The 13,279-nt window shown below is 41.1% G+C and overlaps 1 protein-coding gene across 2 annotated transcripts in view; it reads left to right on the top strand.

The window, feature by feature from the left end:
- Window positions 1–13,279, top strand: part of LOC114639266 (mastermind-like domain-containing protein 1) — a 56,757-nt gene that overhangs the window by 19,837 nt on the left and 23,641 nt on the right. Inside the window, exons 3-4 of one of the 2 annotated variants that reach the window (XM_028788018.1) lie at window positions 1–623; window positions 2,593–2,703. The exon at window positions 1–623 is cut by the window's left edge and continues 1,381 nt beyond it. In XM_028788018.1, the coding sequence (XP_028643851.1) occupies window positions 1–623; window positions 2,593–2,703 (734 nt within the window). The remainder of the gene's footprint in view (window positions 624–2,592; window positions 2,704–13,279) is intronic. The other variant, XM_028788019.1, reaches the window with a different exon arrangement.

Raw genomic sequence — 13,279 nt, 5'->3', positions numbered from 1 at the left:
AGCAGCAGCAGCAGCAGCAGCAGCAGCAGCAGCAGCAGCAGCAGCAGGCGGCAAACTCCATCTTTAAGCCTATGACCAGCAGCCAGCAACCTAAAACCTTGAGTATGATCATGCAGCAGGGCCTGACAAGTTCCAGTCCAGAAGCACCTGAGCCCTTTACATTCAGCAACACCAAGCCCTTGTCACATTTTGTTTCTGAGCCAAGCCCCCAGAAGATGGCCTCCATGCTTACCCACTCCAGGCAGTCATCTTTGCTCCACTACCTGCCTCAGGCAACACCAGCACATGCTCCTTCTGCTACTGCCTCCTCCACTGCCACTGCCACTTTGCAACTCCAGCAGCAGCATCAACAGCATCATCACCAACAGCATCATCACCAACAGCATCATCATCAACAGCATCATCATCAACAGCATCATCATCAACAGCACCATCATCAACAGCAGCAGCATCAACAGCAGCAGCATAATCAACAGCACCATCAGCAACAGCAGCAGCAACAGCAGCAGCAGCAGCAGCAGCAACCTGACCAGTCTTCATTTCTTCTACAGCAGATAATGCAGCAACCCCAGCGCTTTCCGCGCATGATGGCCTCTGATTCAATGCCTGCTCTACCTGGACAGGTAAGGCCATCTCCTATCTTGTAGTGTTCCTTTGGGAAATGAGAACTATGTGAGATGTTATACAAACCTGGCTTTGGCAGGCAAATCCAGGCTATTATCCTCACCGAGGTCAAATTTGACCCTGGAAAAGCCCATGTAAGTCAGCTAATTGCACATAGCTAAGTAGTGTTCATGAGGCCAAAATTATGGGTCCATGGCCTTATCAGCTCACTTAGTACTCCTGGGAAGAAAGCTTCACCCATAATCTTTGCCCAGGGGAAGGAGTTAGACAGAATAAGTCAGACTTCTACAGATGTAGATAGTTTCCCTTGGACTGAGCCACACACAAATGCTTTGAAGAATGTAAGCAAGTCACATTGAAGCATTTGGATCTTGTCCATGCTGGTATTAAACTGAACACTAAGCCTTCTAGAAATGCCCCAACAACCTGTGCTGAGCAATCTCAGCATGTCCTTTGTCACTATGCTAGGTACTGAGGCAGGTTCTAAAAGGAAAAAAAAATACAGACACCCCTACAGTAGTTACTGTCATCATCTCCATTTTACAAAAGAAGTATCTGAGGCTCAGAAAGTTTTAATTACTTGCCCAGTGTCACACAGTTAGCAAAGGTCTGAACAGGAGATTAAAGTCAGAAAGTCTTATTCCAAAATCTTTCTTTCCTTGAAACTACTTTTTCTTACATTCCCTCATTACCTACAATCTTTTGAATCATGAGACACAATTGGTTTTCCTTGGTGGTGTCTATTGTAGTTCCCACTTTTCTTTGCTCTGATCCTTGCCTGTATTAATTATCTATCACTGTATAATAAATTACCCAAAAGTGTCAACTCCAAACCATATGCATATATTGGCTCACAGGCTCTGTGTGTCAGGAATCATGGCTTAGTTGGTTCTTCTTGACCAGAGTCTCTCAGAAAATCACTGTTATCTTCAAGTTCCACGGGGTAGGAGCTTCTTCCATACTCACTCATGGCATGGTTAATAGGAAGAGGCTCTTTGCTGGGACCTCATGAACTAGTTTTGGCCAGAGGCTTCTTCATCGAGTATCAAAGAACATGGCAGCTTAGCTTCATTCAAGTGGATGGGAAACATGCCAGATAGATACAAGGGTGAGAGTAGGTATGGGAAAGAATGCCAGGAAGCTTTAAAATACAGTCTATGTTATCATCCAGATGTCAGTCACAAGGAATTTCAGGAAGATTGGCTATCAGGAGGCAGGGCTCAATCTTCCTGTAGCATACGTTCAGTCATGATGTTTCTTACATTCATCAGTTCTTCATATGAGCTGATATAGTTGATCCTTAACAAGTATTCCAATAAGTCACCCTTTGCTTTAATAAGGGCCTTGCTAGAATGCTGTCCTGATGGTGTTTCCCACATGATCAGGTGTTCCTAGAGGGCTAGAACCTGGCTCCATATACTTGTCCAGACATAACTTATGAGTTTCTGCCTTGCACTTCATTCCATAACCTTGAAGTGCTCAGAGTTCTTGGCCTTTGTCCCTGCTGGTTCCTGTGCCAGGATTTCTCTTCCATTTCTCTCCTGCCTAAATTCTGTAGCTTCTTCAAGCTCAGACAGCATGCCTCCAGGAAGTGTTGTCCAGACTGACCTGGGGCTTCCACTTTCTAGTGGGCCACTGTTCTGGAGAGAAGTCAAAGGGAAGAAGGTCATAGAGTGCTTGGGCAGAGAAGCACATTTCAGGAGCTGACCTTTTCAAGGGTGTATATGACAGCTTTCTGGAAGTAGACTCCACACCTAAGTTTCATGGAGCCCAACCAAACAGTACCTAATCCCATGGAATTGACTGTCTGATGGGTGCATGCAGCATAGAGAACTCCTGAAGGGGTGGCTGGTGGCTAGCTAGGGTGAGTGGCATGAAGACAGACCCAGTAGGCAGGACAGGGCAACTACCTGGGGGCTTGAGCCCTTGCCTGTGGCTCAGGAGCACTGTGGTTTGATGTCATTATAGGGCTGTTGCCATCGCTGTGCGTGGACTTCTACGGCTCTCTGGCTGGAGCACCAGCATCAGCAGTGGAACTCTCTCACTAGCACTCATGGACATGTGCCACCATCTAATCTTGTGAGCCACTTTGTTTTGTTCTTATCTGCAATGGGATGTGTTTGTAGTCTGACTGTATTGCCACAGAGCCAGCTCAGATGGCTTAGGGGGAAATGTTTAATGATTGAGGTCATGAAAATTATGACTAGCTAATCACTAAGGTGGGATTGGGGAAGGTGTTTAAAAGGAAAAACCAAGCAACCATGCCCTCCACAGATTGGGAATGCATAAAAGGTTCCAAATACCCCCTCATAGATAGGTTAGGCTCCCTATGGGGATAACAGCATTCTACTATGAGCTGTCTTCACAGCCACGTATAGATCCATAGGTCAGGCATGGAATTCTTTACTCACCTGTCTCCTCTCTTAATCCTCAGAGGTAGGAGATTTTATTGTTCCAGTCAATGTTGAGAAGAGCACAGAGAAGTCAGCAGAGTGGTCCACAGTCACACAGCAAAACAGGCAGCCAAGCATCTGGCTACAGACCCTATGCTTATATTCCCATGAATGGGGCACTGCCTCCAGAATGTTCTGTTCCTACTTTCCCTTTTTACCCATTTCCTCTTCCACAAAATGGAGAAGTAGTAGCTGATGAAGGATGAAGTGAGATATGACATCTAAAGTTCTTTGAATAAAGTCAAGCAAAAAGGACTTTCTGTCACTGCCTAACTGTTGAATGTGAGCCCTCAAATATGTCCTCTAAGGTTTTAAGACATGGTCCTCCAAATCAAGAGATAGGTCAGGATAGAATGTGAGCCAATCTCCCTTCAACCATGTCTCTACCATGTGGTGCCAGGAGTTATGAGCCTTATATAACTTGTGGGGTCTTTCGGTCTAGGCTCAGTGGAGATAGTCAAGGGTCATGTTTACCTTGTAAGTACCCTGTTCCAGATTTCTGAGCACTCTTATGCTCCTGCTCTAGGCCATCTCCAGTGCTCTGTTCACAAACATCCTTCCAGCCCAAATGCACCACAACTGTAAGGGCTCAAAACAGCTTGGTTACTCTTCTTGAGAAGAAAAGAAAGAGGATAGTTGTTGAAGCAAACTGTGGTATCCTTGTGGAAGAGCAGATGGACGTGCCAAAGGTTGGAAGTGCATGATTCTCACTTTAGCAGCAGGGAAACAAAATGCCCAGCCAGGCTGAGTCTGTAGAAGCAATGGTCACTTGATGACATGGTATTCATTAGCCTATGGCCTTTCCCCTCTATGGTCATTGTTATTGTGGGAAGACTGGAAATGCATGTGAATCTGGAGCTCAGTTTCTGAAAGTATTTTTTTTCTTTTAATGTAAGATGAGAAACAAACTGTTAAGTAAGCAGAAATGCCCACTCTAGCTGCCTATAGGGTTAATTTTCCTGTATTTCTCAACTGAACAGATTACTTTTTACCAGGAGAATAAATAATAAATTTTATGTAGACCATTTCTTCCATTTAAGCTACAAAGCAAATGCCACCTGTCTTCAGGATATCAGTTCAGTGTGACAAGTCAAGAGAGTGTACTGGATCCACACAGAGTTGAAGTTCCAATCCAAAGCAGTGCTTGATGTTGCATGAGCCAGGGCCAGAAGCAAAATTTCCTAAACCCTCAGAACCTAAGCCAAAAAATACAGAACTGAGAAGACCCTATCCCATAGAGAACTGAGGAAGAAAAGAGATAAGCTGCTCTGAACCAGAGTACACTCACACAGGACCAGTATGAGCCTTGACCTGAGATCTAAAACCCCTGTGAGCAAGTGAGAGTCCCATAGTGAACATTTGAGACTTGAGAAATACAATGCAGCAGAAATATCAAATATGCTACTACCCCCTCCAGTGGAGAAATATGAAAATTTGAGTCCAGGTAAAATTTTCCCTACAAATAAAAACTGATCCCAAATTCACAATATGAAGTTGTCCTTTAGAGCTATTTTGACTTCAAATTACAGTAAAAGATAAGGAGCTAGAATTCTTAGGTGAGAAATTCCCCTGAAAAAAAAATTTTAATGTGTGCTATCTTGCTCTTAGCATATATTAATTCTACAAAATAATAGATGTCATTGTGATGTGGTCATACTTGCACATATTTTGATCATATTCACCTGTCTTCATGATCTTCACTTAGCCCCACCTCCAATATCACTGATCCATTCCTTTTCCCTAATAATCCTTATACTTTCATCACCTTTTTTCTAGATTCTGCCTATGAGAAAAAAAATGTAATGTTTGTATTTCTGAGTCTTTCATATACCACTTAACAAGAGGATCACCAGTTATAACTGTTTTCTGGCAAATGGAGTGATTTCATTCTTTCTCATAGCTGAATAATATTCCACTGTGCATAACCCCCTTTTGTTTATCCATTCATATGTTGTTGGGCACCTAAGCTAATTCCATGTCTTGGTTATTGTGAATAGTGTCATGATAAAAATGGATATACAGGTATCTCTTGTATATTGACTTTAATACTTCAGTGTATAAGCCCAGAAATGATATGGCAAAATCACAGAATTTCTAGATTTTGCTGACTTTTTCTATGGTGCTGGGGATTTAACCCAGGGGATTACATGTGGTAAGCAAGTGCTTCATCAGCCTGGAAGATCTACTTTTAATTTATTGAGGAACCATCATAATTATTTCCGTAGTGGTGACACTAATTTGCACTCCTACAGGGTGTAGGGTATATCTGTCCCCTATCTTTGCTAGAACTTACTGTATCTTGTTTGTTTGTTTGTTTGTTTGTTTTCCTGATGACTGTAATTTTTACTGGGGATAAGATGGTATCTGAATGTAGTTTTGATTTGCATTTCCCTGATGGCTAAACAGACTAAACATCTTTTCCTGTATTCCTTGGCTATTTGTATTTCATTTGAAAACTGCTCAGTTCATTTCCATTATTAATTGGATTATTTGCTCTTCTTGTTTAGTCTTTTCACCTATTTACATATTTTGGATGTTAATCCCATGTCAGATGAATAGGTGGCACAGATTTTCTTTCACTCTTCTGTGTGTCTCTTCACCTTGATAATCATTTCCTGTGCTGTGCAGAAGCTTTTTAATTTGGTGAGACCCAGATTGGCAGTCAAGGTTAGGACTTAGTAAAATTTCACCATCAGTCACTGAAGAATGGAACTCACACTTACTCCCAAAGAGGAAAACAAGTCTGTTCAGGAGATGGAAGTGATGCTGTGCAATTATGGGGCTAACAAGAGATGGTCTCCAGCCACAGTGCCTTCTGCACCTGTGCTTTGCTGCCTCATGTAGATCTGCATGGACAATACTGAGACTACATGAAGAGCAGGGATGTGGATGGCAGCCAGTTGGACTAAGAACAGAAAGTCCTGGAATCTGATCCTTGAGGCAGGCTGCAAGGCACAGGGCGGGAAGAGAGTGGCTACAGGGAAATACACCAAAAGCACATGAGTTTGACAAAGTTTGAGCAGAGGGAAAAGGGATTCCAGTTCCCCTAGGAGAAGACTGGATTAATTTCTTGCTGGATCAACTCTGAATTATATACTCAACAAGAAGTCATATGTCCTCTTAGCTTAGGAAGCAGTGGGTTTCTAGCAAGTATGAAGGGACATCAGTGTTATCTGCCTTCCCTGAGACACTGGGGCACCCATGGGCCAGGACTGAAAGGAGAATACATAGAGCAAGGACCTTGGCCCCAAGCTTCCCAACAGTGCCAAAGGGTTGGACTCAAGGCCAAGTCCACTTATTTCTAGGCATAGATGGCTGAAGTTCTAACAAATGTAAATGCTGAATGACAAATGTGACTCCAGGATGACTTCAGGTAGGCAGGAGGAGGGGCTAAGGTTGTGATTACAGCAGCTTGCTGGGGCCACTTGTCACTTGGAAACCAGATCCTCAACCTGACACATAGGTCTGAGAGTGTGTACACAAAAGGGAAAGTAAAGGTCACACCCATACACCCCCATCTTTACGCTGGCCCAGAACCCATAGGGATTAAGTACAGCACATGTATCACCTCTCCTTGTCTATCTCTCTTCTTCACCTCTTCACACCTTCAGAGCCTTAAAATAGAATGTCTGTGGTGCCTGAAATTACTTTGGGTTGGACTTCATGCTTAGTGGTGCAGGAGCTCTAAGTACTGCATTCAGATTACAGCCTCCTAATGAAAGCAAAAATGATGAGTGAGGTTCAGAGAATTCCTTCTGCAATGACAACTACATTAGCCCATTTTAGACTTCAGTCAGGAGAGATGGAACTGAACCTTCTCCTGTTCTCAGAATCATTCATTAGCATTTTTACAGTGACCTTTAACTTACTGAACTTAACTCCCATCAAACCAGTTGCACCACTTGTAGAAGAAGGACCTGTCACCTTGGGCTTCCAAATCCTCTCACTTGCTTTGCTACTTTTTTTTTTCTCATTAAGTGGGAGGTGGGGAGGGTGACACTGCCTGACATATTCACAGGCAAGTTTCTTCATGTTTTCTCTTTTCCTAATTCCGGTGAGGGGTAGCATAGACTTCATTTCAAAGGTTTGTTCTGATGAAATGTAAAAGCAGAGGCCTTTGGGAGCAAGCACTGGGCTGCCTTTTGGAAGTCATTTGACAACTAAAGAAGGAAATGGGGAAGGGGAACACATGTCATGTTTCAAAGGACCACTGATCAGAGATGAGGCTTGACCTTCACGCATCTTCTCTACCAGACATGGACATGTTTTCCTCAGTGAGCACTCTTATTTTGTACCTAATATAATCACACTGTCACACTTCATTTTTCCTTTCTATCTTAACTGAGCTGCAAATTTATTTAGTTTGGGGCAAATATTTTAGGAGGCTACTGTAAGAAAAGACATATGTGTTAGGCACACTGTGACATACATTTTAAGGGAACGATCACTGACACCTCAATGTTGAGCAGCTGTGTTTTAACCACTCTGGATTGACAGGAAATGAAACAATGCTCAAAACTTAGCACTAAGAATCAATGTTATTATTTTCCCCCAAGTTTCCTTTTGAGTTTCTGAGTATTGAGAATGATGTCCCACCTTAAAGCTTCCCCTTTTAAGATCTACCAGGATCATAAATCACAAGTGTATGGACACCTTACCTGAGTCTATTGTACCTTTAGACCATGTCCCTTAGAGATTTGCAGAGCACATAACTTCGATCTGCTTTTAGAAAGTTTTGTGTGCTCTGACTTGACTGCTTCTGAGCTTGAAGCAAGCAGCAGAATAGACAAGTCAGTCCTGAATACTTGCAAGCTTCAAATTCTCAGGTTAAACCAATGATGAATCAAAAGTATTTGGAAAAAAATCTGTGTATTCTGAACACATACATTTTTCTCATCATTATTTTGGAAACAATATAGCATGATTATTTGCATTTGTATTTCATATTGTAAGTAATATAGACATGATTTAAACTATAAGAGGATATGTAGAGGATCTATGGAAATACTACCATTTTTATTCAAATGACTTGAGCATCCAAAGACTTTGAAATTTGGGGGAATTTCTCACATCGATCTTGTTTGGGGATATTACTGCTCCTGATGCCCACATAGATAGCAGGTCCTAAGATAACAAGTAGACAGCAGGGATCCTGTTTAGCTGTTGGTTGAACCAAGGAAATTGTGTGTTACATCAGAAAATATACAGCATAGACTCACAAAGAGAAAAGATGTGGGTTTCAAATTTCTGCAGACAATAACAGCTGCAACACTCCATTGAAAAACACCATGCTATGGGACTGTAGAATTTAAAAGGTTGAGATAGTTGATGCTATGCCACATACAGTTAGGTAGCACACAATGTTTCTGTCAACATAGACTGGATGCACAATTGGGTTTCTCTAAGATTATAATGTAACTGAGAAAGTCCTATCATCTGGTGATGTCATAGCCATTCTGCCAAAATGCATTACATTATTGTAGTGATGCTGAGGTAATCAAGCTGACTTCACTGCCAGTACAATAAAAGAACACTTGTAATTGTGTACTCAATACTTCATGTTTATTCTGTGAAAAAAATGGCCATGTTCCTAGGTTTTTGTATTTCCTATACTTTTGTGTTTGAGTATGCTCTTTCCACTTATAAAAATAAGTTTACTAGAGAACAATTGCCATGTTATGTTAGCAATTGCTCATCTATCTTGTTTACTGAGTCCCCTGATTGTATCATGATGCCACAGTAGAGTGATTGACCTTTATGTATCACGTAGATTTGTATAAGAACACTCAATGAGGTTCCCAGCATGATGAAATCACCTAACAACACATTTCTGTGTCCCAAGTGACACATAGATGTTGTCTCAAAACAACAAAACAGAAAGGGAAACAATTCAGTTTTAAAACATGTGTTAATCCTTCACTAATCAACAGTAATCTTTTCTGGTATTATTAATGTGCAGTATCAAAATAGCATCAATCTGGCTATCCATTTTTTCTGCTTAGGAACTGAAGTGAGTGGATGTCTCCTTATCACTTAGTGAGCACATGTAAGCTAACCACACAAAACTGAGTTGCTGCACATACCCAGTGCATAGCAATAAATTTCCCAGGAAATTAAACAATATGATTGTTATTCTCTGGGAATTTTAGAGAAATGGCAACATTGGACATGCAAGGAAATGACTTAAATAGGAATAGGCATCATTGCTGCTTTTGAATAGGATGAGAAGCCCTATTTGCTTTATCTGCTCTCTGGGTATCCACATGTCTGAAAACACCAGAAAAGCTGACAGTTTTCTGGATAATACAGGTGCTAATCAGGATACAGGTGACTTGCCATCTAGAATTGACTTTCTATGAGAAAGTTCAGGGCTTTGGAATAGAGTTCTGGCAAAGGTTAGAACACTACAATGAGGACAGGCCCTAAGACCTTGACATTGGCACACAAAGTAAGAAACAAGAGCCTTTGAAGAAACAAGAGCCTTTGATAATTGTTCAAATGACTCATATAAAGTTGGCACACCTGCTGTTGATGCACGCAGAACTTTTAGTTCTGACCTCTTGGGGTTTGGTGATGCCCACTTTTTAAGAGTTATTTGTGTCTTATTTGTGGCCTCACTAAATATTACCCCTCAGCTGCAGGAAAATATCTTACCTAGCTTTGAATATTAGCCACAAACAAAAAGAGTATGACCCTTTATATAAGTGTAAGAATGTGGGGTGGAGGGAATGAACCAGTGACTGAGTGGCATCTGCTAGGTTCACAGAATGTTAAGTTCTTAAGACTATTTGTGTGGTTGGTTTGGATAATTTTTGATAGAAGCTGTCAGCTTTCAAGACATAGGAGCTTGATGGACCCAGCTGTTTTCGTGTTCAATAGAGGAAATATCTTCGACACCTCATGTAGGACACTGCCTTCCTGTAGTGCACCTTTGTGAGCTAGTTGTATTTCTTGTACTTCTACAGCATTTGTGCAATGTCTGAATATCTGTCTCTCTCTTCAATTTCCAACAAATACAGTGTCATGCTTCCCATGGTACTTTGCACAGGGTGTTCTGTTGCTGCTGCTATCACTGTTGTTAATGAAGTTTATAAGGACAAAACAAGACTTCTGGCTGCCATTTCACATACCACAGTGACAGTCACACATGATAAGAAAAATCTTGAAGACAGCTAGCTTAGGAATTCAAGTCGCTTGTTTTACTGTTTGTTTTTACTAAGATTTATTCATACCACTCAAAGGTGGCACTAATCCTTCTGGTACAAACCAGTCAACTGCCGCTTAGGAGATGTGAGTGGTCTCCATTTACATGGAGCATAGATAACTGCTATTTGTTTCTGACTAGCACAGAAGCAAGTGAACATGATTTAAAGACTACTTGGCATATGTTCTTTCTTTTTTAGGCTTAAAATGCAAGTTAGTAAGAGCATTTAGCTATGCTGAGCATGGGGGCATGTGTAATCCTAGCACTGAGACTGAGGCAGGAGGATCACAAAATTAAAGGTCAATTTGGACTACATATACCCCATACTCCACACACTAAGAAAAAGAATGATATTGGTTTGGTTGCATTTGAAAAAGCTTTGTGTTAGTCAGATTTCTGTCACTTTTACAAGATGCCTGAGATAATAACTTTGTAAGAAGAAAGAATTTATTTTGACTCACAGTTTTCAGTCCACAGTATGCTAGACCCCTTGACTTAGAGTCTGTGCTAAGACAGAACACCATGGTGGGGAACACCTATTTAATCAAATCTCTTCAGCTCATAGCACCTGGGAAGCAAAGAAGCACAAAGAGTCAGAGGAATCCAATATTCCCCCACCAAGGGTCAAGGACACACCCCCAATGATCTAACTTCCTCCCCTTAGGCCCTACCTCCTAACAGTTTCACCACCTCTGCCATTGTACCACGTGCTGGTGTTCAGACTGCTACCTCAAGGTCCCTTGAGAGACATTTAGTATTCAAACAATAGCAAGCTCATACCACAGGATTAAAATAACAACATGTTTATTTTTACTGTGGAAAACTTGTGTTTTTGTTGTTGAGTTTTTGTACTCATTTATTTTGGTCATTTAACAACAAGATTTCTAATTGTTTTTATTAGCATTATTATTTTTTTTAATTTGGTAACTTTTTTATGGCAAATATGTCACAAAGAGTTACCTTTCCTTATCTCCATGCTCAGTAATGGGCCTGAATTCCATTATTTCTCATTAATTGCTATATTTAGAACAATACAGATCAAAGAAGTAAAATTGGGTTGAAATGGCTTAAACCATAGAAATTCTCTTTGGATTCATGGAGGTTCAGAGTCATCTAAATCTGTCCTACCTAGCTCTTTTCTCAGATGCTTGTGGGAAGTGTGCTGCTTTCCCCAGCTCTGCAATTATGCCACACTAGAAATGATAAGATTATAACTAAGGGCTCAACTGTTAATAAAATTATATTAGTATATTTTAAGTCATGGCATGGCCTTGAGAAATTTACAAGTCTCCACAAAGATCCTGCTCCACGCCCCAGACTGTGACTTGTTAGACCTACATAGGGTGATATTTACTATAGAGTTTAGGTTCATCTTCCATGAACAATTTAACACAAATTATGATATCCTGAAATTGATCAGCCGATTGAAAGTTTAGTTCCATGGTTTCTCTGAGGTTTCCAAGTCTTTCAGAGGTTTGAAGACAACTGAGATATTTCTACTGAGTCTCCGCCGTGAATACTTTACCACTATCCTGGCTGCTTGCATCTGACCTAAGTACAGGGCACTAGACCCTCTGGGTGGGTATGGATACATAAGAACAAACAAAATACTCTGAGACACATTAGGTGCTGTGGAGAAGAGAACTAGAGATTCCCCATGCCCTCCATTCTTTCTCAGGCATCTGCTTTGTTCTTACCTCACCCTAGGGTAGCAGCCACTTCTCCCATGTGGCTTTCTCAAATTGTCCTTGCCAATTCCAACCCATAATACCCACCACCACCCACCCAGAGAGAGAGAGAGAGACAGAGACAGAGACAAAGAGACAGAGAGAGAGAGAGAGGAAGGGAGAGAAAGAGCAAGCATTTGTCTGTAAGTCTGTATTTTATTCGTATCTTCTCTACTCTCCAAGTAGGTAAAGTATTTGGTGCAATACTGGACAAAGGACTAGAAAAATGGAATAAACCCTTGTGATTGCTCTAGAATTATCATCTGATTCCTCAGAAAGACCTTTTGTAGCCTTTTGTTCAGTTATCATCCTTGAAATCAAATCCTGACTTTCTAGTATGTTATTGAACTTTTCAAAGGATTTTAAAATTCATGGATTTTGGTTTCAATAATTGCTCTTAGGAGCTAACATTGCCTGTTTTCTATAGATAAATTCCAGTTTGGATCAATTATTTTCCTCACAAAACGCCACAAAGGAAATGTTGAAGTTTATATCAGAACTGAGTATGATCCAGACCTTTAATGTTCTCCTATATACATTATTGCTATTCAAAGTGAAGAACCCAAGATGGTGATATTTGATCTGTACTTGGGTATGTTTGCTGAAGTATGGTGGCCATTGCAGGTATGTTACACTTCTCTTTAAAAGATCTGATCTAGGTATAGAGAAACATGACTCAAGGCTGAACAAGGTTGTGCAGGCCTTGGGCTTCATCATAAAAAATATGGTGTTCTTGTATGTAGTCATATTTCCCCAAATGTGTCCTGTCTCATCTGATCTTGGAAGCAAAGCAAAGTTGGGCCTAGTTGGTACTTGGATGGGAAACATATAAGGTTCTTTAACCCAAGGGTAGAAGCATAGACCAGACCGTATAAACTCAGAAATCTGAGGAGTCAGGCTAGGTGATCTATCAAAATATAATCAATTACTGGTAGCAGAGAATCCAGTTCACACTTATTTAAACAACAATAAATTAATTTAAAACAGATCTTACTGACTCCTACAAGGGAAAGTGTAGCTGTTGGGTGACTTTGGGACACTTTAAATCATCAGCATAACCCTGTCACCAGAAAGTGACTGTTGTTTCATCCTTCTCTCATCCTACAGCTAGCTCCCCCTTGTGGGCACACTGCAGCTATCAGCAATTCCAGAGGCTGCCAGCTTCCTCCTGCCACTCCTCTACCCCACTCCCCGTTCAAAAAACTGCTTCCACTTTCTATGTCAGAAGAACAAGGAAACTTTTTTCCCAGAAGTCCCTGAACCTCAAGGGC

Source organism: Grammomys surdaster, unplaced genomic scaffold (genome assembly GCF_004785775.1).
Source record: "Grammomys surdaster isolate TR1022 unplaced genomic scaffold, NIH_TR_1.0 125690, whole genome shotgun sequence".
Classification (NCBI taxonomy): Eukaryota; Metazoa; Chordata; class Mammalia; order Rodentia; family Muridae; genus Grammomys; species Grammomys surdaster.
Note: the sequence above shows the minus strand (reverse complement) of the source record. Positions and strands in the feature narration are given on the sequence as shown.